Below are 24,656 nucleotides of genomic sequence, written 5' to 3' on the forward strand. Positions count from 1 at the left end.
TAGACCATGATGCACCTGCAGCGGCGCCCCCGGGGCTCGGATCGGATTTGCTGCCACCGGGCGGTTCTTAGGGTCACCCAAGGAGGCTGCATACCAAATTTGGTCAAGATCGGACCACGGGAAGTCCTCGGACGAACGAACGGACGAACGAACGAACGAACGAACGAACGGACGCACAGCACGCATCATACTATATGCCCGTCCCTCCGTCATTTTTTTACAAAAAATAAACGGGACGGGCCAAAAATAAACGGGACGGGCCAAAAAATTGTACCTGTACCTTGTTGCATGCTGGGCCCCCCAGACCCCCCTTCATTCTGGATGGACTTGTTTTATCTACAAGTAACACGATCTTGACCCTTGTAACTGTTAAACTTGTCGAGGCTGGGAGGCTCCGCCCCCCAGATCTCCCCTCAGACAGAGGTGATCTGCCTGCAGAAAACTCTATTTTTCGCCGTTTTTAGGTGTTTTTCGGCTTTATAAACTGAACCAGTTGAGATAGGGTAGTGAAATTTCGCGTGGGCCGAGCCAAGGACATACCCAAAAAGTGTGCAAAATCTCATTGAGATCGGCTGAGCCGTTCAGGAGGAGTAGTGCAGACACACAGACAGACAGGAAAAACTTTTCAACCCCACTGGAGTAACATCCTTCGCTATCGCTCAGCCAATTAATATTTTGTTCAATGAACTGCTAATCAGTGTTAAAAAGTGTGCTAATTAATAAAGCAGCACATCAAGAATAAGCGTTAAACAAACCTTTCCGATAAAAGGCCAGTATTACACAGTAAATTGAAATGGCAGAATCTGTAGTGGTCTGAGAGCCCCAAATCGCAGAATCCGACAGGTAAATAGATCCGGGGCGGTTTCGCACCAAAACCGCCAACGGCAAACCAATTCTGCACACAGGCGACGGAATCCGTACAACACTGCACCGTAATCGTCAATTGCGATTCCCTCCACCTCGCGACTTTGAGATGTTATATTATTGGAAATAAAGAGTGTAGATGTACCGCGTAAGGAAAATAATAATTTATAGACTTGTCAAAGCAAGAAAAAGTATGCACACTCATCAAAATATGTAAATAATGTCCAAAACAACAAAAGCATCCACAGACACAGTGAGGATAGGTTGGCCAGCGAGACCGCAACCCCTTAGCAGTTTCTGTGAGCCCATCCCAGTTCCTGTGGAGCCTTTGTCAGTTTATGCTAGCCCATGCCAGATTCTGTGACTACCAAATTTAGAATCATTTACTGGCGGTTTCTGTGCCGAACCGTTGCGGATTCTGCCATTTCAATTTACTGTGTATGATCCAAATTTGGGTGAGAAAACCAAACCTTCCTCACCCAACCTTTGGCGAGGAAACCTTCCACATCCAAATTTGGGTAATGATGAATTCCTAACCCAAAATTTTAGTATTGATCATGACTCATTCCCAGTGTACACATGAACTACATCTACAAACTGGTATTACGTTCACGTGTATACACGTGTACATACATCACGCGAAACAATTAAGGTATTTTTAGAGGGCATTACGGGAGTGTTACCTTCTCGACCTATTCTGATAGTAAAGACCAACTCCTTTTTTTCCATGCTGTGGTGTGAATCAATATTTCAGACTAGACTGGTTTTAGACTGCTTGTCTGAAAAATTTGCCTGGTAAGATCTCATCTGTCCACCAGATGGCGCACATGTTGTGAAACAGACGTATGTCTGGCTTCTGCTGCGAAAGTGTACTGATTGAACAGTTCAAAATTGACAATACTCAAGCTGTCATATGAGAAACATCCGATTGCAACATTTATCTTTGTAATATGAGAAGGAGTTGAATAATTCACATTTTCATTTAACTCTCGCGTGTCACGGGGGTGTGTTCTGACCACCATCTCCATTATGTACACGGCAAAAGTACCGCCTGGGATTCCCAGGCGCATCATGGGGAAAAGGGCCTATTTTCCAGGCACCGCCTGGGAATCCCAGGCGGTACTTTTGCCGTGTAAGACTTTCCTATTCTTAATTTTCAGTCTACAAGTTATTCAGAACTTCTGACAAATTTCGTCTGAATTTTCAGACCTTTTTGAACAGTGAAGCTGCTTACGTTTTGACCAGTTTTGGACCAGTTTATCCCATTTTGCTGCGATAAAGCGATACAATGTTCATTGCACTTGTAATGCAATATCTGTTTCATGGTGCAAAGAGTGCAATGAAAATTGTGTTGCCTCAGAAATTAGTTCAGTATCGCACAAGGAAGAACAGTGTAGTCACGCGAGCACATGCGGAGACCAACACTGCTTTCAAAAACTTGAAGAGCGAAGAAGCACTCTGACCAAATATCCATTCAGGATTGAAAGCTGGGATAAGAAAAAACTATACTGCAAAGAAAGCTGGGTGGGAAAATGCGAGTATATTTTTAGAACTCATACCACAGAACATTGTCTCTCTACTTAGGCCATTTTTCTCTCGATTGACAAACACAGTCAGAAATTAAATAAGAATTTTACAAAGACATCCTGGATATTGTTTCTTTGGACCCGGGTTTCTTTGTAGATTCACTGAGTGAATTTTGTCAATTTACGATACTGCCTTCGGTCACATTTTATTCCAGAGGTTCGTAAATTCCGAAGATGTAATTTGGCAGTGCCGTCTCAGTTTGAGATGAGTTCCACTCCGAGTGTCCTTCCGTGACTCTCCTACGCGGCCAACGCGGCCAGTTGCATGATGATGTGGCGTGCTTCCGCGGGGATGACCTTGATGTCCACCGTCAGAGAGGAAGAGGCCTTGGCGACGCCGGCGAGGTACTGGTCGAGCACCGCCTTGGCGGTCACCTCAGCCCAGCTGTTGATGACGTTCTTCTGAGCCTGCGGAAAAAGCGGGTTGTTAGCTCTTGTGTGCAGCTTCTTAGCTGCACTCTTCACAGCTTGCACACTGTCAGAAATTTTCGAGAACACTGAGATTCAAAACGCTATGAGTATGGCACGTATGGTGCGATGCGATAGCCATATTGCACCTTACGTGCGATGCACCCCGAAAATGCCCTATGCTAATACATGGGAATGGGGAGACATTGCACTTCATGTGCGATGCTTTTGCATCGCACCAATTGACGCTATACTCATAGCGTTTCGATTCTCAGTAAAAAAAATGGAAAAATCATGGAGTTTTTCCAAAACTTCTGCATGGAGCTCTCCAATTTTGTAGAAAAATGCATGCTTTACTATCAGGAAACCACGAAAAAAAAGGTTTGCAACCAATTAAAATATGAGATAAATGTGAACCTCTATTTGTTAAGCTCAGTTTTCATAATACTAAGGGAAACGTTCACGATATAACTGAAAGGAGCTCGAAGGAGATTGTCCCTTCTTTGGCCATTTCAGACTGAAGACTGCTTCGGCCCTTCTTTGGCCATTTCAGACTGAAGACTGCTTCGGCGAAGTCCTCTTTAATATATTTGAGAAAAGACGTGCATTTTCCCTCCCATCAGGACCCAAGTAATGCTACGAAGAACATTTGTTCAAGCCTAGAGAAAATCTCTCCGAAATAACAGGAAAAGTAGCGATATACATCGGCAACTTTGGCCCGTCCCGTACATTGAGAAATGTACGAATTTCGCCTATGTTTAACCCTGATGTGATTTGAATCAAGTCTGGGGTCAATTAGATGTTATTTTCATCATTAGCACCCTCAAAAACATCAGTAACAATGCAAAAACCCGAATAAAAAGAATGTTCAAAATATACCCCACTGGGATTTGAACCCGGGTCCGAACTTCTCCGATTCGCTTGAAACTGGCACCGTTGGTTTTGTCTTGTCGCCCTGATTCCAAAAATACCCCTACATGCCCTTCTAGCTGTATCCGTTGCCGAAATCCTCGACCCCATGTAGACCACGATGCACCTGCAGCAGCGCCCCCGGGGCTCGGATCGGATTTGCTGCCACCGGGCGGTTCCTAGGATCACCTAAGGAGGCTGCATACCAAATTTGGTCAAGATCGGACCACGGGAAGTCCTCGGACGAACGGACGGACGCACAGCAGGGATCATACTATATGCCCGTCCCTCCGTCATTTTTTTACAAAAAATAAACGGGACGGGCCAAAAAAGATGGAGAATGAATGGAGTCCCCATGAACGTGATTATAGAGTTTTTCTCCGTTAAATTTCGGAGCTAATTTCTAACAGTGCAAAGATGACTACTTCGTAGAACGAAGTATTCAGTCACCGGTTTTGTATCACGAACACCCTTCACTAGGAGAAACTAAATGAAGGTTGTGGCAGCTAATTGTGATGCCACTCTCCACTGTACATCGAAAGAAGGTGTTTACCGTACCCAGAGATATAGCAGGCACCGTACCTGAAGGAACGGAATTCACTGTACCCTGCCTGCATTTAGTGTACCTTGGGAACTGTGCTGACACTGCATACAGTAATGTAAATTCACGGGGCATACAGGACATAAGCCCCGTCCCGTTTGAGCCCCGATGGTCGGAGCCCCGACCTGAGCCCCAACCTGAGCCCGGGTTGAGCCCCGACTTGAGCCCCGACCCAAGCCCCAATTTCCAGAGCCCGGATTGAGCCCCGACCTGAGCCCCGTTTGAGCCCCACTTGAGCCCCATTTGAGCCCCGCGACCTGAAATCACGCATTTTTGCATAATTTATTGCTATGGGGCTCAAGTGCGGCTCAAGTGGGGCTCAAATGGGGCTCAAACGGGGCTCAATCCGGGCTCTGGAAATTGGGACTTGGGTCGGGGCTCAAGTCGGGGCTCAACCCGGGCTCAGGTTGGGGCTCATGTCGGGGCTCAGACCATCGGGGCTCAAACGGGACGGGGCTCACTTCCTGTATGCGCGTCACGGCAAAAATCGAATGAATTCATCCACCTCAAAAATGATATGCATGTAATGGGTTTAGACTCGAAATTCGAGTATTGGGCGTCAGAAGCCTGAAAAAGTAGGATTTTGGATCATAGTTATTTGAGTCCGATATTATGGACTCCAAAATCGTATTATTTTATGCTTCCATGGGGACCGTCCCTTTTCCACGGGGCTGAGAAATATCCCTTTAGTTCGGGACGTAAGGGAATTTTACCTTGGCAAGTTATAAAGGAAACTGTTCACAACATTGCAAAGCAATGCTTTTTGGCCCACCTAGTAGACCAAGCCTTATAGTCCAAGCTCTATACTCCAGAAAATGTCAAACTTCGTTTTCGTTTGTTTGGCCATTTGACCCACACTCTGGGTGATCCTTTGACAATTCCGACGGAAGATTGGGATTCCTCGTTCTTTTTAGAGTGGAAGTTTCAGGTTTGGACGGAGTCTAGTGGTCAGAAAGGACTTTGTAGCCGGTTTCGTAAAAGCCTACACAATTTAAAAAAAAAAAAATGGTCACAATTTGAAAAAAAAATCATTTTTAGCCAAACCAAGCATTGTAGAGGTCTCAATTTTTGGTGGACGGCTTATCATTAGGCAGGTGACATTTGACAAAAGTATGGAGCAAATCGAAAGGGGCCGATGTAACGGGGTCTGCACCACGTGTGGACAGTGTGGACGCACTAACGCCGTGCGGAGTAGCTAACAGAATCCCTCATCTCTCCGCTTAGTGCAAACGTGGAGAACTCCACTTTTCAAGAGCGAAGACTGCAAACTCTGCACTTCCCAATGAGGGGACTTTAAATTGCGCTCCTCTCCATTTCAAGTTTCGAGTTCTCCGATTACCTCTTGCCGATGAACGTGACGTAATGTTCGTTACAACGTGAATCTTACGTTCTCACATTCGTTTGGATGTTTGATCCTTGTAAAATGAACGTGACAGCCTCATTAGACGGTCATGTCACGTTGGAACAAATGTGACACCGTATTGAAACGAAAGTGCCAAAGTTCACATTTCAACGAATATGACGTCACATTAGTTAAATAACAGTGTGGTGTTCAATGTCTTACAGCAACGATTGTGGGCAGCACGTCGTTGATGGCGGCGTTGAGGACCGAGCCGACATGGCTGTCGTGGAGGTTGGCGAATTCAACCTGGGAAGGAAAGTGACCAAATAATAATAATAACTGAAAAAAGTAATTCTTTAAAAGGCATTGTCAAAAACGAAGAACAAGCAAAATAAATATTGTTGCTTTAATTAGGCAACTCTTCACATAGTGACAAATGCACAATGCACACCTGGCACCGTAAGTCCAAGCTGCGCTTATGCACTTGTAGTTATGTACCTGGCCAACTGTACGTTTGAAAGTCTGTAGGAGTAGGTTAGGTAAGAAAAGTACACTCGAAGCTCGGGTAAGAAAAGAACACCCGTTATATCTCCGAACTGAAACTACACTGAACCGTCACGTTTGTTGAAAGATTGGTCATCCCGCTGACCAAAAATAAATTTAGCCCAGTTCTACATAAAATATTTAGAATCAAACTGCACGTTTGAAAAACGCATTAAAAATAGCTATGAAAAATCTTTTTTTTAATGTTTGTACTTTGAAGTACAGCTTCCAGCAGAATCAGCCGGCAGTCCAATGTAAGGTACCACCTTATAGCTTAGATCATCATCTTTGGAAAACAGTGCCGTTCGATGCTCTTAGGCTTCAACACAATTTTTTATAAGTGTAAAAATGAAATGGGGAAGAAAAGTACAGTCGGCTGGGGAAGAAAAGTACAGGTATTGGGGAAGAAAATAACGCCCTCTAAGAAACTAAAAGCGGTACGGGATGAAAATTGAATAGATCACGGACATACATTTGATTAGGCGAGACAAGCAAAAAATGTCAACACAAGTTATAGAATTAGACTCGAAATGAACAAGTTATTCGGCATTTACGTGAAAAGGGGAAGAAAAGTACAAAAATGCTGTACCCACTTATCTCTGAGAAAAGGCTTCTTGGACCTTCTGTGATGAGTCCATGTAGAATCAGAACCAATTGACCGATTTTGACGAAACTTGAACTAATGGCAAGTGAAAGCTCTCCATTTTAGGGGTAAACCTGTATTGAGCCAAGATTGGTGGTCTTCTGGTTCAAACTCGCAATTCTTTTCGTTGTACTTTTCTTTCCCCGTGGTGTACTTTTCTTACCCTTTTCGAGGAGTTCCGAAATCACATACATTTTGGCATGTTGTACGTAATGTGGGGAACTATAAGCAACGAACAGTGATCCATTTCATTAGGAAGGCATTGGATTACATGTTCACGAGAGCAGAATAGTTGAATCCTCATTTGGAACTTCTGTACAGTGCAAAGTACGCGTTTCGTACTTTTCTTCCCCAACCTACCCCTACTAGGTCTACAGAAGGGATGTACTGTGATTCAATGCTAAATCGTACTTGAATTGTGGTAAGCTGAGATGTTTCTCAACTAGGAGAGAAGATGTGTCTTACCGCAATTTGGTCGAAAGTCCACGAGTCAATGTTGAGGTCCTTGAGAAGCAAAGCACCCTCCGCGTTCTCAGCCAGGCGAGCGGTGGCCGAAACCTTGAGGCCCCTGATCAGTGCACTGCAGAAATTCATGGCACGTCTAAGTCGTTTCTCAAAGATGAGAGTTACCGATACCGTGACAAAACCTCCGCGTTTTAGGTGAGAGAACGTACGTCAAGGATCCATTGTCGGTGACAGTCTTCGTGGGCCACTTCAAGCCGGCCTTGGCCGTGAAGTCGCTGTTGCCATTGATCTCGGGAACTTCAAGATCGACCTGGATTTTGTTCGAATCTGGGATCTGAGAGATTTTGGTGATAGTGAAGGCAGAGGTCCCTCCAACCTGCAAGTTCTTGGCAACGACAGAAGCCCTGGAGAAGAAAAAAAAATCAATGGATTCACTTCGCAGTAAGTTCACTATGGTTGCTTCCGCATCGGCCTCTGTGACTTTCAGCTGTGTAAACGCCATTCTCAAGGCCGTTGGCTCGTTTAGAACATACTTGACAAAGTAGCCCTCGAAGGAGAAGGGAAGCTCGTTGAGGATGAACGGGTCGAGCACGGGCAGGTCATAGTCGGTGCTTCCGGTCTTCATGACGGTCTGCAGGTTCAGCAACAGCTCGGTCGCCCTGGCGTCCAGGCCGGCGAGGGGGATGCGGCCTGCCACGCCGTCGAGGAAGCGGCCGATGATGGAGAAGCCGCGGCTGCTGGCCCACGCGGTGAGGTCCTTGGTGTGGGGCTGCAGCAGAGGCCAGATCACTCTCAGTAGACCGAATGCCACGGACAAAGTAAGTAGGTTTCGAGCCGCTAGAAGCAACATTAATATTTTTCCCACCCAAATTTTATGTCTAATTGCCTATACCCAGCCCATGCCTACTTGCAAACGTGGGGCAAACGTGGCGAACACGTGCCTCCACTCGGAAACTGAAGTGAGTACTGAGTACAAAAAGTAGAGCACTTGTGTTTTCAGTGCACTTGTACGAACGTGAGACACTTTGCGTCACTCCTACACGTGTGAAACTGTCCCACAATTTGAAGGACTATGAATCTGCAGTAAGTTGACGGAAGAAAACGAATTGGCCAGATAAATGCCTTTATAATTCAATTTTCACCATGTGCATATTTACCTTAACCAACAGGCTTGGCACCAGTTTGCCGATCAGCTTGTTTACGTTTTTCTTGATGAAACCAGCGTTTTCAGGGTTCTCCAACTCGACCTGCACACGTAAAACACAAAGACATAAGTGTGGATGCCTCTTTCTGTCAATACGGGGAGAGGAAATGCCTGTAACACTGAATGCAAGTTACGCGTCGTCAAAGTTTGACCCCTCTTTGCGAGAAGCCTCGTTAAATATTTTAAAGGCAGTGGTGAATCAAGGACAGAACCTGCTTTGACAGAGTGGTCTTCATGGGCGGAAGTGTCGCTTTACACTGTGCGCCAGAAGACCGCCGTTTGCGCCCAAAGCTCGAGACTCGTTCTGAGCTCCAGAGTCGCTAAGCCAGGACTCAAACCAAGCGTTTGACCCCTCCAATGGATTCCTCGTTCAGAGAGCAATCGTTCTGTTGGGGTGAAACGTTTGGTTCGAGTCCCGTTTATTGACTCTGCAGCTCGAAACGCGTCCGGGATTCGGACCGCCTCCACTGCTCTTCTGGCCCACTGGGCCCCTGGTTGGTAGGCAGCCCAACGGGCTGCGCAGCAGACTTGGCTGCACTCCACCGCGGCGGACAGGGCTACAGCCTTCCGAGCGCTTTCCACGAACAACTTTGTTTTTACTTTCGGAACTTTTTTGAAGGACGTACCTGCCATCCTTTTTTTTTTGTAACCACTCTGATATTACCGTGAGGGTATCGTAGCTCCACTTAGTGATCTCGAAAGCGTCCAGGCGGAGTTGGCCGTCCTTGTCAACGACGAGTTCCGCAGTAGCGGCGCCCTTGATGCCACCAGCAACAATACTGAAAACAGAGCAGCGGTTTCATCATCCGGATACGTTTTACAGTGGACCAGCCACAAGACCGGTGGAGGCGGTCAAAATTCCGGACTCGTTTTAAGCTTGAGAGTCACTAAATGGCACTCCAACCGAACATGTGGCCCAACCAATGGGTTGCTCTCCGAACGAGGAATCCATTAGTAGGGTTACAAAGGTGTAACGATACGCCTTAGGTTTACCAGAACGTGCAAAATTCACATTCTAATCGATTATGACGCCACGTTGAATCGTATGGTGAGCTGACGTGGCGTTGCTACATACCCGACGGAGCCGCTCCTCACGGAGTGCAGCTTGGTGAGGCCCAGGTTGACCTTGGCATCGAGATCGTACTGGGTGGCCGCGGTGATGCTTGGGACGCTGAATTCGATGGCCACGTTCGTGTCGTCCAACGCAGTCACCTTGGTCAGCTCGAAGTCCGATGCACCAGACACCTGCAGGTCGGTGGCGACAGCTTGTCCACTGCCAGGACGCAACAATGATAAGGACTAGTGGCATAATTTCTTTTTACGAAACGAACGCTTTGAGTCCGGGGGAAAATTTGCTTGCCACAAAATTGGCAAGCCGTTTTCCAGGCCAAAAATTGGCAATCTTTGACCTCAGATCTTCAAAATCTTGCCAGTACGGTACTTAGCGCTTAGGTCGCCTGCGATATCAAAGTTTGGAACTCTGGGAAGTATCTGAGAGCCAAGCTTACATTCTTTGGCATTCAAAACGTTTTGCAAAGATTGCGACCAGGAAACTTGCCACATGCATTGCAGTGTAGCTGCCCGACTTACTCAAGAAGCCACTTGTGGAAGTGGATGTTGAGCTCCGAGAAGACGGCGGGGTCCATGGCGGCAATGTTGAGGTCGGGACGGCCCTTCTTCATGGCAATGCGGAAGACTTCGCTCAGTTCTTTGACGGCAGTCTCGAGGTCGGAGGGCTCACTGTCAGACAATTGCCACTCAATTACACCTAAATTCAAGCCGTGATGAATTTACTCTAAGCCCTACTGTGTGTCCTGCTTTGGGGGAAGGTGAAAAGTAAAAGCCCAATTCTACGTCCATTTCGTTTTGGTTTAGAACCGTCAACGGGGGTAACTTGGGACACTTTTTCACGTTTTTAGAAAGCCAGAGGCAAGATTCTCAACCCAGACCATTGGATCCTAACCATGTTAAAGTTTGACCATTTCCCCATGATTTCATACTTGTCTGGTTCATTTGCCTCGATAATATCGTATCCAAGCGGTCTCGAAAGAGTGTCCCAAGTTACCCCATGACCGGGGGTAACTTGGGACAGTAAGTGATTGGCTACATTCCCATGCATCTATTGATGTTAATGGATGTAACATGTAGACCAAGAATTCAGGCCTAGGAACTCTCGGAGGACCGATATTGGACTATATCTTGGGCTCTTCGTGGAACTCTCTTTTCTACTTGTATTTTCCAGGCATTTTCTGAAAATTTCATAATATGGATTACCAGAAGAAAAAACTGCAGAGCAAGGCATCTCTTTCCAACATCAGCGTAAAATCCGAAGTCTAAGTTATGTCAGGGACCGGGTCAGTCAATTTCTAGGAGGCTAGGACTCCTGGAAACATTAGGAAAAGACTGTCCCAAGTAACCCCGTAAAATTTCGATTTTTGATAAATTGAAGTCTGGACCGCAGATGGGAAAACTATTATTAACCTTTTGCGAACGTTATTGTATGTGTATGATCTAACAACCCAGAGAGACTAATCGGCCAAATCTGCCTTTCACTCCTTGCACTGGGGTCAACTTGTCAATGTTTGACATGTTTTGTCAAAAACCCTATTATGTAGTTTCCCATTTCTCAAATACTAATTGTGATGTAATGCACCTCCTCCACCTTTCCGCGCGTGCCCTGAGCCCTCTGAAACAAAACCCTGCCGCGGGTTTGACGCTAGGAACCCCCGTCGCTGAATGGCAGCACCAACAAGCTGTACAGGGCAGACTGTCCCAAGTTACCCCCGTTGACGGAACATAAATTTTGATTGAGTGGTGTACATGTTCCCCGGTTCTACGGTCAGGTATAGCAGCTTCCTGCGGTGTTCTCTGACGATTTCGGAAGTGAACTATGGCTGTGAGAGGTTGGAGTCTGCTGTGTGGAGAGCAATTTTTGAATTCCTCACATTGATAATGTTTCTCTACTGCCAGGCCCCTCTAAAATGGTTTGCACTCGAACTGTTTTTTTACGAGCCACAGGGTTGTTTTGGAACATCGGTTTCTTCTGAGTTTTGAGCCTATCCTCTGAATTCTACACGCTTAAAACCTTGCGAAGTATTTTGCGCATTCATAGTACAAATTAATTTTCTTTGTTATGCGAAGAAATAGTTCGGAAAATACGAAGTATTTTGTTTGTAAGCTTATGTATGCTCAAAATTCTTTGTTATGACAAGCTGCTTTTGTTTGATATGTCTAAAATAGTTTGTAAGGTTTTCTTAGTGAAGACATTCTTATTTTTGCACCGCAAGTCATTTTTTTTCCTGACATGTGGTGATGGCATTTGCGAAGATCCAAATAAAACATTAAGAAAAGCACTTACTCCGCGGTGGGTGCGGTCACAGCCGCGGCCAGCTGGTCCAAGATCTCTTGCACTTCCTCAGACACGATCCAGTTCACCTGAAACACGCGTACCACTTAGCATATCGTGGTTTACAAAATATTGAAACTGCTTTTGTTTCTCCTAACCTTCTGTCAGTTCTTTCCCCATGCGTCAATTTGATCAAAATCTATGGTACGCGTGTGTGCACTTGACATTATTTAGACCACGAATGGTACGCGTCTTACAGTGTCACACAACGCAGACAGTACTTCAGAGGGTGACCCCTTTATTGGAGAGGAGAAACGTAAACGAGTGGGATGCATTTCCTCTTGGGAAAGTTGAAAAATATCGCCTGAAAAGATGCCGATATGTCCAACCTCCTCTTAGCAGCCCTCGTGACATCTTTCCCAATTATCAGCAAATAGTTCTCCCTGTTGTTGCCTAAATAGTTGCATTTTCTACTTCTGCTCTGACTAAAAAAGCGTACCAAAGACTCCGAAAAACTAAAGTATTACTTCCCCTCGATTTCTAAAATATATTTCCCTTGCAACGGTATGAGTCATACCTGAGAATCGAGCATGGCCACGTCGCTGACGATGCCGTCAAGGTACTTGTTGATGTACTTCTTGGCCACAGTCTCGAGCAGCGCGGTGAGCTTAGAATTGTTAGCCTGAAAACCAATTGAGAGTTGCCGTTATTGGCATGTAAACAGCGTGCGGTGTGTGGTGAGGACGGGAGGTTGATTCGGGGCGCAAAGTCGTGACTCCTGTCACTATTTATAAGTTCGCAAGAAAGACACTGCTAGAAACAAGGTAGGTTTACGCCAGACCGCGTCTTGTCGTAACAGGCTTCGCGATGTCTCGCGGCCTGTGTCTTCAATCCGCGCCTGGCGTACCCACCTTGGCCTGCGGCGCTAGCCTGCGTTCGGCAGGCATTGGCTTCTCCATCGTCGGTTACTTTTTACTTGCTGCTCCGCCCCCCCAGACCCCCCTTCATTCGAGATAGAGTTGTTTCATCTACAGATAACACGATCTTGACCCTTGTAACTTTTTAACTTGTCGAGGCTGGGGGCCTGCGCCCCCCAGACCCCCCTTTCTTCAAGTCAGGAGTGATCTGTCTGCAGAGAACTCGATTTTTCGCCGTTTTTAGGTGTTTTTCGGCTATAAAAACTGAACCACTTGAGCTAGGATAGTTAAATTTCGCGTGTGCCAAGCCAAGAACATACCTAATAAGCCTGCAAAATCTCAGCCAGATCGGCCGAGCCGTTCAGGAGGAGTAGTGTACGTAGCTCAACTGGTTCAGTTTTTGGCCCGCCCTTCTATTCAAACAAGCTAGGGCCCGCCCTTCCGTCGAACCGAGTTGCCAGCTCCGCTTCGCTGCGCCGGCAACTCGGTTCGACAGGGGGCCGGCCCAGCTTGGCCTGCCGGCGGCCTTTTCTCGGGCCTTCGGCCCTCGCATCAGACCCAACTTGGCCAGTCGAAGGCCCGGGCCTTCGGCCCGCTCGCATCACACACACCGTGAGCGGGTAAAGCAAATTTATCGATGTACCATCGTGACTTAGGCCCGCCCTTCTATTCACAATATGCAATAGTCCTTACACTTTTTACTCCAACTGTCCTTAGAATATGCCCATTTCATTTGTCTCCTCGCCCTCATTCCGAAAATACCCATATTTGCCATGCTACTGCAACTCCTTGCAAAAGAGGCACAGCAGGAGCGCAAAACGAGTCCGTCGCACTTTTCCCCATAACTCATGAAGGCGGGCTCCTGGACCCCCTTCCGACCCCTCGTTGAAGAGGTCTTGCCAAGACCTATCCAAGACTTAAGTAAAAATTTTCAGTCGGTCGACCCCCATTTTTCAAGATCCTGATGTGACTAATAGACGAAGTCGGGCTCCTGGACCCCCTTTCCGACCCCTCGTTGAAAAGGTCTTGCTGAGACCAATCGAAATCTGCAATAATTTTTTTTAGTCGGTCGACCCCCCTTTTTTGAAGATCCTGATCTGGCCAACTTGTAAAAGCGGCCGATGGGGTCGGGACCAGGTCCATTCATCTTGTCTCGTCGCCCCGATTCCAAAAATACCCCTATGTGCCCTGCTAGCACCAATAATGGCGGAAATCCCCCTCCCGCTCATGTAAACCATGATGCACCTGCAGCAGCCCTTGTGCGACCCGGACGGGATTTGCACCCCCGGATTATTTGTTTGGACGGTACTCCTGAAGTACCCTCCAAATCTGGTTACTCTAGCTCAACTCCTTCCTTGTACACAGACGCCAACAACAACAACAACAACACACAGACACAAAGGCAAATGCATAGGCCCTCCCCCTATTTTTTGAATAGAAGGGCGGGCCAAAAATAGGGGGAGGGCCTATGCATTTGCCTTTGTGTCTGTGTGTTGTTGTTGTTGTTGTTGTTGTTGTTGGCGTCTGTGTACAAGGAAGGAGTTGAGCTAGAGTAACCAGATTTGGAGGGTACTTCAGGAGTACCGTCCAAACAAATAATCCAGTGGTGCAAATTCCGTCCGGGTCGCACAAGGGCTGCTGCAGGTGGATCATGGTTTACATGAGCGGGAGGGGGATTTCCGCCATTATTGGTGCTAGCAGGGCACATAGGGGTATTTTTGGAATCGGGGCGACGAGACAAGATGAATGGACCTGGTCCCGACCTCATCGGCCGCTTTTACAAGTTGGCCAGATCAGGATCTTCAAAAAACGGGGTCGACTGACTAAAAAAATTTATTGCAGACTTCGATTGGTCTCAGCAAGACCTTTTCAACGAGGGGTCGGAAAGGGGGTCCAGGAGCCCGACTTCGTCTATTAGTCACATCAGGATCTTGAAAAAAGGGGGTCGACCGACTGAAAATTTTTACTTAAGTTTTGGATAGGTCTTGGCAAGACCTCTTCAACGAGGGGTCGGAAGGGGGGTCCAGGAGCCCGCCTTCATGAGTTATGGGAAAAAGTGCGACGGACTCGTTTTGCGCTCCTGCTGTGCCTCTATTGCAAGGAGTTGCAGTAGCATGGCAAATATGGGTATTTTCGGAATGAGGGCGAAGAGACAAATGAAATGGGCATATTCTTAGGACAGTTGGAGTAAAAAGTGTAAGGACTATTGCATATTGTGAATAGAAGGGCGGGCCTAAGTCACGATGGTACATCGATAACTTTGCTTTACCCGCTCACGGTCTGTGTGATGCGAGCGGGCCGAAGGCCCGGGCCTTCGACTGGCCAAGTTGGGTCTGATGCGAGGGCCGAAGGCCCGAGAAAAGGCCGCCGGCAGGCCAAGCTGGGCCGGCCCCCTGTCGAACCGAGTTGCCGGCGCAGCGAAGCGGAGCTGGCAACTCGGTTCGACGGAAGGGCGGGCCCTAGCTTGTTATAGCCGAAAACCACCTAAAAAATGGCGAAAAATCGAGTTTTCTGCAGGTAGATCTCTCCTGTCTTGATGAAAGGGGGTCTGGGGGACGGAGCCCCCCAGCATGCAACAAGTAAGGAGCAACCGACGATGGACAAGCCAATACCTGCCGAAGGCAGGCTAGCGCCGCAGGCCAAGGTAGGTACGCCAGGCGCGGATTGGAGGAACAGGCCGCGAGACATCGCGAAGCGTGTTACGACGCGGTCTGGCGTAAACCTACCTTGTTTTATCAGGAACTTATTGTACTTTCAAAGTACAACAATTGTTGTACAAAGTACAATGGAACCGGCATGCCAAATGCAGTGCAGTCCAGGTCTCGTTGTACTTTATACAATCCATTTTGTACACTGTGGCAAAAAGGTAGGGAAAATCCTGTTAATTTTTTTGCCAGTATTCTCCGTAGCCCTCTTATCAATATTCTCCGTAGGCTCTTACAGTATTCTCCGTAGGGTCGTACAGTATTCTCTGCAAGTCCGCACAGTCTTCTCCGTAGGACCTCGAAGACTGTATAGTCCTACGGAGATCACTGTAAGGTCCTACGGAGAAGACTGTGTGGTCCTACAGAAAATACTGTAAGAGCCTACGGAGAATATTCATAAGGGGCCTACGGAGAATTACCACAAGCTGTTTACAGAATTTGCCGTAGCTTTTTGCCACAGTGTACTTCTACTGTACAGTTTCTGTTCTACTTTTGTTGTTCTATTCACACCTTTTCCTGCAGTGCCCCTATAAAAGTGCTTACCGATGCGAAAGCAGGTACCAGCTTGTTGATGAGTTTGTTGACAGTCTTGCTCATGACACCATTATCGAGCAGGTTGGCTAGGTTGATCTGCAGCGGGAGAAAACGGCAATTGGGATTACCAATGAAACCTTGCCTCAATCTTTTCATAGGCCTCGTGTGCAGGTTCGGAGTGGCGAATGAGTCTTTCGCTGTTAACTAAATCGTGACTTAGGATGAATCAACGAACAGGAGGTTCTTATTTGTAACGCCTCGGCCAACACTACAGTCCTGAAAATTTCACACTGAACATACCAGAATCACAAGGGGAGAGCAAAGAAGCCTCAGTTCGTTTAAGTGGAAATGAAGCAGCAGAGTAAACAACTACATACGGTGAGCTTGTCCCAGCTCCAGCTGTTGATCTTGATGGCGTTAAGGTGGAGGGAGTTGCCACGTGGGACAACTTCAGCGACGCCGGATCCCTTGATTCCTTTGGCCGAAATCCTGCAAGCCAGCAATTTGGACTGTGACAAGGGACTGGTTTTAACACGACAGCACTCTAAATGTCTTAAAATGAAATTTGAGCTATGTTAGAGTGATTTTGGCCCAAGCATAGGACGAAGCAATATTTATACGCAATACGAATCTTTTCAGTATTTTTATTGCAAGATACAAAGAAACGCCTTCGTAATACGAAAAAAAAAATACCTTGTTCGCATCGTGCCATTTCTCTCGTACTAAGGGAAATTTCTTCGTTAGACATTATGAGTGGAGACCATTTCGAGGGGTCCTATTCAAAAGATCTTATCTGCGCGTTCCCCCCAAGACAATCTTATCTTAAACGCAGGCGAATTTCACTCAGTTTGACCATTTGGGATGGATACGCGAGTAAGCGGGATATATTTCTGCATGCACTATTGGTTTCTTTGATCGTTCATCTTTACATTTCAGTGAATTTAATCACAAATTATATTGATTTGTAGCTGTATCAAATGATCAAACTAAGTGAAATTTTCTTACGTTTAAGATAAGATTGTCTTGGGGGGAACGCGCAGATAAGATCTTTTGAATAGGACCCCTCGATTTTCAGGACGTCCCCACCGTGAAACTTAGACTTCACGCTAAATATTGTACAATTTCGTTTCAGACGCCGAAATTTAGAGTGAGTTTCAGAAAAGCCAGAAATACAACCGGCCAATTTTGTCTTCTTTCCGGGCCCACCCAGAGTAGGGTGCGTCGATATGCACGACTTTTCAGATGCAGCTTTTGGGTAGCACTCAAAAGTTTCGTTTTTTTTGTGCTGATTCCATAAATGACCTCGGTTTTGCGATAGGACAAAGCCTTCATGACCCTACCGGGCGTTTTATGTCAAAAAGCGGAGTTTTTGTATTTTTTCTTGTTTTTGGGTTCCGCATTCCATCCCAAACTGTCGGGGCGGCTGTTGCACGGTCGGATGGCCACCGCCTACACTAAATACAAGTTTTGCGGCTTGGCAGGACCACCGGACACCTCACGTGTGTGTCCCAAACCTCAATTTTCACCATTTTTTTAACACAATTTTTCATTTTTCCCCCTTTTTCCAGCTTTTATCGAGGATTGTACCGACCCAGTCGGTCTATACCATGACCAGAGGTTGTATAAAACAGTGTAGGGGTACAAAGAACGCAAGGCAGCCCCCGGACCGGGGCTGTGTAGGGAGGGGGAGAAGGGAGGTAGGGGAGGCGGAGAAAAAAAAGTCCCAAAATCGGCCCAAATCAGCTGCTTTGCCCTTGCGTTTGGTAAATACTGTATTACCGTGCAGGTCTTAGCTCGGGAAGTGTTTGTACCCCTTGCCTACCCAGGACTCACCACGAGGAGGTGCCTGCACATTGAGTCCCGCCCACTCTCCCACCCGCGCTTGGTTTTTCTAACGCGGCGGTTTGATCACTGCCTTGTTAGTGTACTTGGGCATGGCGTTTCTCGCAGAGACCCTGGTCCTTATGAAGCCATCGCGGCGCTCCTGGCCGACCACCTTCTCCACCGCGGTGGTGACCTCCTTGGCAAAGCGCTCCACTGGCTGGGTGTGGAACGGCAGTGGAGGCAGCTCCAGAGGGCTGGCAGCGGCGGCGGCCTGCAGGTCTTCGTCGTCGAAGGTGGTCGGCCAGGAGCGCCGCGATGGCTTCATAAGGACCAGGGTCTCTGCGAGAAACGCCATGCCCAAGTACACTAACAAGGCAGTGTTCAAATCACCGCGTTAGGAAAACCAAGCGCGGGTGCGAGAGTGGGCGGGACTCAATGTGCAGGCACCTCCTCGTGGTGAGTCCTGGGTAGGCAAGGGGTAGAAACACTTCCCGATCTAAGACCTGCACGGTAATACAGTATTTACCAAACGCAAGGGCAAAGCAGCTGATTTGGGCCGATTTTGGGACTTTTTTTTCTCCGCCTCCCCTACCTCCCTTCTCCCCCTCCCTACACAGCCCCGGTCCGGGGGCTGCCTTGCGTTCTTTGTACCCCTGCACTGTTTTATACAACCTCTGGTCATGGTATAGACCGACTGGGTCGGTACAATCCTCGATAAAAGCTGAAAAAAGGGGGAAAAATGAAAAATTGTGTTAAAAAAATGGTGAAAATTGAGGTTTGGGACACACACGTGAGGTGTCCGGTGGTCCTGCCAAGCCGCAAAACTTGTATTTAGTGTAGGCGGTGGCCATCCGACCGTGCAACAGCCGCCCCGACAGTTTGGGATGGAATGCGGAACCCAAAAACAAGAAAAAATACAAAAACTCCGCTTTTTGATATAAAACGCCCGGTAGGGTCATGAAGGCTTTGTCCTATCGCAAAACCGAGGTCATTTATGGAATCAGCTCTAAAAAAAACGAAACTTTTGAGTGCTACCCAAAAGCTGCATCTGAAAAGTCGTGCATATCGACGCACCCTAACCCAGAGTGGCCCTCAGGTGACTGACACACTCTACCAGTTCGAACTTACGTGAGTGGTCCCTTGCCGTTGAGGTTGACCTTGATGAAGCCGACCTTGACCTGGCCGTGGATGTCGTAGTCGCCCGTCACCTCGATGCCGGGCACCTCAATGGCCACCTTCATCTGGCTGGAGTCACCGACCTGGGTCAACTCCGTGACCTGGAAGGACGACGCACCGACCACCTTGATTGCGCTCGCTTCGAGGTTGGCCCTGCAATGCAAGTGGCTTGCGTCACACCTCTACACACTCAACGATTTAGGACGCCCTCATGAAAGCGAGTAGCTTTCATGATCTTATTGGACACGAAAGTTTGTTCACGTCTTCTGGATAGACACTTCCACTCGCACTTCCACCAGAACGCCGAGTGGAGAACGAGAGGAATAAGAAGCGCCGGAACCAGTTCACAAAATTGTCTTATTTGCAGGTTTGACGGATTCAAACCATGGAACCCATCCTCGTTTCATTTTTACAAATTTCTAGAGCCCAAATGAGCACGTAATATTAACAAATTACACTCTCAGCCTTTTACTGACTTTTTCTAATTAGCTTTTGCATTTCTGTAAGCAACCATAAAACTTAGTATTTTTTGTCAGTATTACTTAGTAATTGCTAATTACTGTACTGATATTACCGTTTTCTTAGTAAATTACAAAGAAATTTTTATGTATTTAAGAACTAAATACTAAGTATTATGGTTGCTTACAGAAATACGTCTGCTAATGAGAAATAGTCAGTAAACGGCTGAGAGTGTAGCGACTTTTGTAGACTGTTTCCGGCTTTCGTTATTCTTTTTCTTCTTCACTCGGCGCGCTGGTGGAAGTGTCCATTACGACACGTTATTTTGTATTGCACTACAATGCGGTGCAGCCGTCTTATAAAACTTTATTCTAGTATTTCAAAACTCTATGTTTTATATTCCAAAACTTTTCTTTGCAATACAATATTTTGTCTCAATATTTTCTGGTGGTTTTTGTCACGTGATTATACCGTACCGTCTTAGAATGTTTTGTATCGAAGAAAAGTTTTGAAATACAAATCAGACGACTTTCTATTACTAGAGAATTTGTTTCATAATACAACACCATCGCGTTTTCAAATACAGAAGCAAGTCTTATAAAACAAGACTTTGGCAGACTTTTGATTAATAATGTAAGGAAAAATTCCAAGTACGTACTTAAGTACGTCCATGCATAAGAAGGTGGGTTCTTACTTGAAGGGCGAGGCGTTGATGCTGATAGGGATTTTCTTGATGGACAGGGGCTCCAGCACGGGGATGTTGAGATCGGGGCGGCCGGTCGACATCATGTCCTTGAACTCGGCGATGGTCTTGGCCACCTTGTCCTCCAGGTCGGTGGCCTGCGCCGCGACGGCCAGGGCCGCGACCACGGCTACGAGTCTCCACGCCGCACGCATGATGGCCTGGAAGTGAGAAGACGCTAAGGATTCCCCAAGAAACACACGGCTAAGTGTGAGACAAGCACATGCTTGCAAACGTAAGGTAAAAAATCAGCTGTTGGTCACGAATCAATTATGGCACTGAGATTCCAAACGCTATAAATATAGCACGAATGGTACAATGCACTGAGATATCGCACCATACACTGTGGCAAAAAGCTACAGAAAATTCTGTAAACAGCTTGTGGTAATTCTCCGTAGCCCCCTTATCAATATTCTCCGTAGGCTCTTACAGTATTCACCGTAAGACCTTACAGTGATCTCCGTAGGACTATACAGTCTTCCACACTCTCAGACTCGTATTGACTTTTTTCTCTTCATTATTGACTTTTTGTCCTTTGCTTACGTAGTTTTTTAAGCAGCAATAATATGTAGTATTTCCTTTGTAACCATGTACAATATTGTTCACTATACAGACTAAATTCTCATCAATTAATGACTATTTTTTAAGTCAATTGCGTATTGACTCTTTGTCAATAGCAAATTGACTTTAAGTCAATATAACAAACGAAATCTTACATAGATATTGACGAAATAGTACTTTTTATTGCTGTGTAAAATACTCTTTAACAAAGGACAAAAAGTCAATTACAGTCTGAGAGTGCAGGTCCTACGGAGAAGACTGTGCGGACTTACAGAGAATACTGTACGGCCCTACGGAGAATACTGTAAGAGCCTACGGAGAATATTGATAAGAGGGCTACGGAGAATCCTGGCAAAAAAAATAACAGAATTTTCCGTACCTTTTTGCCACAGTGTACGTGCAATGCCTCAGCCATGTTGCACCTAACGTGCAATGCGTCCCGAAAGTGCCCTATGCTGATGCATGGACATGGGAAGGCATTGTACTTCATGTGCAATGCTTTTGCATTGGACCAATTGACGCTACATTCATAGCGTTTGGATTCTCAGTGAGGCCATTTCGTTCGACGGGCCGCTACTAGCTCATGAATGAGCGGATCGTATTATTCCAGGCGTTTTGCCAAACTCCCACTTTCTTTCCTCATACTTTCCAAAAAATAAACTCGTCTATCAAGAATTCCTTTAATGAGGAATCAAGCGGCAGTTCGTGCCAAGAAAGCTGAAGTACTCACTGTCATCCAAGAAACATAAAGTACTTACTGTGATGTGTTCGTGGTGCTACCGGGCACTGAGGACGATCGCAGTCTGAGGCCACTTAATAAACGGACTGCACACCAAATCTTATCATCGAAGTGATTTGATTTCCGCGACAATCTCCAACCGCAGTGCAATGAAGCAATGTGTGTTATCAGCCTCCGCAGTTGCAGAATATACTGCAAATTACAAAATTCACGAGCCATATGCATTCTGCTGCAAGAGGTTGGCTCGCGTAAGAAATACAACCTACCTGAGCCTCGAATTGACATTTTCGGCATGCTAACGCGGTGGCTATCAACCACACCGCGGCTTAGTTAAGAACAGTTAAAATTTGTTTCCGTTCTAAGTCTTTATTTGCCTCTATATTGCTGAGAACATTATTGAACGTACCTTTGTATCCAGATGCTTCTTATCAACAGCGATCTTCTGAAGGGCCTGGTTCCTCAAGAGTGGGAAAAAGGTTGCCATTTTTAATCTTCCACGAAGTGTTATGCACATTTCATAGCAATAAGTTAGTAACTCAATCCATTACTTTTTTTTGGCCTGCCCAGTATGTCATGAAATAGGGAAGAAGCATTTGCCTTTTTATTGTTCAAAAAATCTAAAGATTCCGTCAGACCGATTGTTTCAAACTTGCTACTGGCAGTTAAAGTTTCAGACTTAAAGTTACAGCTTCGAGTTTTGCTGATAGTTCGTCTTTCAATTTCAGTAAGGTGTTGATTCATTACTGCTTAAGTGTAAGACCACTTTTATTTTGGAACACCTGGGACGGTGCACAAAGTCTGAATCTTCTCAAGGGTCGCGCCGCTCGGCCGCATTTATACGCAGTGCAGTAGCTAAGGTGCGAAGTTCGGATCAACACAAGGGCCCAACTCCTGTGGCTCTTCAGGACCGAAAACAAAAGAAAGTTCAAAGGTCGTTGGGCAGCATGATCACCTATTCCCAACGCAAAAATATACCTGAGAATTTTCAGACCTCATGGTAAACATCGGGCCTAACCTTGCCATCGGTCTGTCAGGGAAGCCGAAACCGTAGAAATTGACAGGCGAATGGAGGATCTGTGGCGCTTTAGCATCAGAATCACGAACAAAATAAAAACGTTCAACATCATTATTCAGTATTAAAGTACACTGTTTGAAAACATACTCTAAAAGTCATACGAAGGAACTTCCCATAATACGAAGGAAATGGCGCAAGCATAATACGAAGGTGGTTTTTCTTCGCATTACGAAGGTTTTTCTTTGTATCTTACAATGAAAGAGCTGAAAGATTCGTATTACGAAGGAATATTGCTTCGTATTGTGCTTGCGCCGAATTCACTGTAACATACGAATAAAATAGGTAAATTTAATTGTAAGAAATTTAGAGTGTAGATTTTATGGAAAAAAAACTCTAAAATCATGTTCATGGAGACTCCGTTTAGTTCCCAACTGTTTTTTCGGAGAGATCTGAGTGACAAGTTGCTTGATAATGGAGGCGGTGTATCTGTCGGTGCCATAACAGTGATAGTACAGTAAAACCCATTATGCACTTGACACTCCGACAAGGTGAACGTCTGTGGCCAATTTTTTGCGTTAATCAGCTCGGCGCTAGAGATTGATGCTCTGGGACACCAGACACAATATAAATCATAATCAGCAGCAGAAACTTTTCCCATACAGCCAGGGATGATACCCAAACCGAAACGATACCAGGGCCGTTACGACAACAGTTTGCACATATGACTGAAACTCAAAAAGTGTAGCACCTGAAACCAAGGGAACAGCTTTTCCTTGTTGATCAAGGCGTACCGGAGTTTTGTTCCCATGTGGGCCAAGTCCAAATTCCGCTTCCCTGAGTTTTGTTGATGAACAAGGCGAACGTCTGTGCAACACTTCTTGAGTTTTAATCATAAGCGCAAACTGTTGTCGTAACGGCCCTGGTATCGTTTCGGTTTGGGTATCATCCCTGCATACAGCCACGTTCTTAGCTCATTTGGAAAAGGTTGCATAAAATCTGCTGCATAATTACTTCGGCATACTTTCCCGTCAGGTGTACTGCAAATATTCACTTGATTAGACTAGGACTAGGCAGTTCTTAAACCAGAGATAAAGAAGCCAGTAAAATAAGGTTCAATCGAATTTAGACTATTTTTTTCGTTTATATGTTCATGAAACTAAATACCCTTCAATCCTGACGGTCTGGTAAGTACACACTAAAACGCATGCTTACAAGTACCCAGTTACAAATGCTTATGCGGAGCGTAGGGGTGTGCGAATCAAGGATTTTCGTTTCGAATCCAACTCCAATCTTAAATTAATTTTTGAATCGAACTGACGCGAACTTTCCTGTCATTTTATAACCTTTTCCCTAATCTGACCACCTTGGTTCGAAGACGAACCATCAACGATTCGTAATTTCGAATACTTGAGATCAAACTGTGGTAATCTGACTCCGAATCGAATCTTGCCCGATCCCATTCGGTAGCGAACTATTCGCACATCACTAGCTCAACGTGGATTCACACGGCTCCAAGCATGCATTTGTGTGTACTTAGAAGACAGTTACGTTTGTATTGTATATCGTGTTGAATGCAAGTACCCGACGAAGAGTTGGAAATGTTGTCTCAGTTAACTTCACACTAGAAATCTTAACGAAGTATTTTGAGCATATGTAACATAGCCATTAGGTTTGTTGTGAGAAGAAATAGCTTCTAATTTACCAAATATTTTCTTCGTGAGCTAATGTCTGCTCAAAATACTTTGCTACAACAATTCACTTTTCTTTGTAAGTAGTTTTTAAAGTTTCGAAAGTAAAGTGAGTGTAGGGTGGCAGCAACGCTTGCATCCTTCTACACACTGGCCACTTGTTGACATCCGCGAGAGCCACATAGAAACTGCTGGCAGGTGTCCTTTGACTTGGGTTGTTCACCTTTCGACTCTTGAGTTGTGGCTCCCTGTAATCTCAAGAGAGAAATCACAGATTGTCTGCTCTGCAGCCACTTGGTTGTTACTCGGCCTGCCTTAACGAGCCTCGAAGTTTGCATTGCAGATGAACTGCTGATTGTTGCACTGGACTGGATCAAACCGCAAC

The 24,656-nt window shown here is 46.0% G+C and overlaps 1 protein-coding gene across 1 annotated transcript; it reads right to left on the reverse strand.

Annotated features, from left to right (window-relative positions):
* Window positions 1-2,383: 2,383 nt before the first annotated feature.
* LOC117639038 lies at window positions 2,384-21,741 on the reverse strand. The gene is made up of 16 exons (XM_034374396.1): window positions 21,588-21,741; window positions 20,221-20,429; window positions 19,020-19,220; window positions 16,445-16,556; window positions 16,077-16,163; window positions 12,489-12,593; window positions 11,924-12,000; window positions 10,156-10,305; window positions 9,641-9,838; window positions 9,230-9,344; window positions 8,519-8,608; window positions 7,895-8,130; window positions 7,571-7,765; window positions 7,362-7,476; window positions 5,933-6,016; window positions 2,384-2,858 (listed from the first exon to the last, which is right to left on the reverse strand). Exons 2-16 carry the CDS (start codon window positions 20,421-20,423, stop codon window positions 2,691-2,693), a joined length of 2,136 nt encoding a protein of 711 aa, XP_034230287.1. The 5' UTR covers window positions 20,424-20,429; window positions 21,588-21,741; the 3' UTR covers window positions 2,384-2,690.
* Between the last annotated feature and the right edge of the window lie 2,915 nt (window positions 21,742-24,656).

The sequence above is a fragment of the Thrips palmi genome, unplaced genomic scaffold (genome assembly GCF_012932325.1).
Source record: "Thrips palmi isolate BJ-2018 unplaced genomic scaffold, TpBJ-2018v1 HiC_scaffold_1, whole genome shotgun sequence".
In the NCBI taxonomy this organism is placed as follows: Eukaryota; Metazoa; Arthropoda; class Insecta; order Thysanoptera; family Thripidae; genus Thrips; species Thrips palmi.

Excerpts from the sequence above, each read along its gene's own strand:
- LOC117639038 (XM_034374396.1), bottom strand. The coding sequence starts at position 20,423 with ATGCGTGCGGCGTGGAGACTCGTAGCCGTGGTCGCGGCCCTGGCCGTC. Across the intron at positions 9,345-9,640 it reads GTGAGGAGCGGCTCCGTCGG|TATTGTTGCTGGTGGCATCA; the intron begins GTATGTAGCAAC and ends CTCTGTTTTCAG. Across the intron at positions 6,017-7,361 it reads GGACTTTCGACCAAATTGCG|GTTGAATTCGCCAACCTCCA; the intron begins GTAAGACACATC and ends TTTCCTTCCCAG.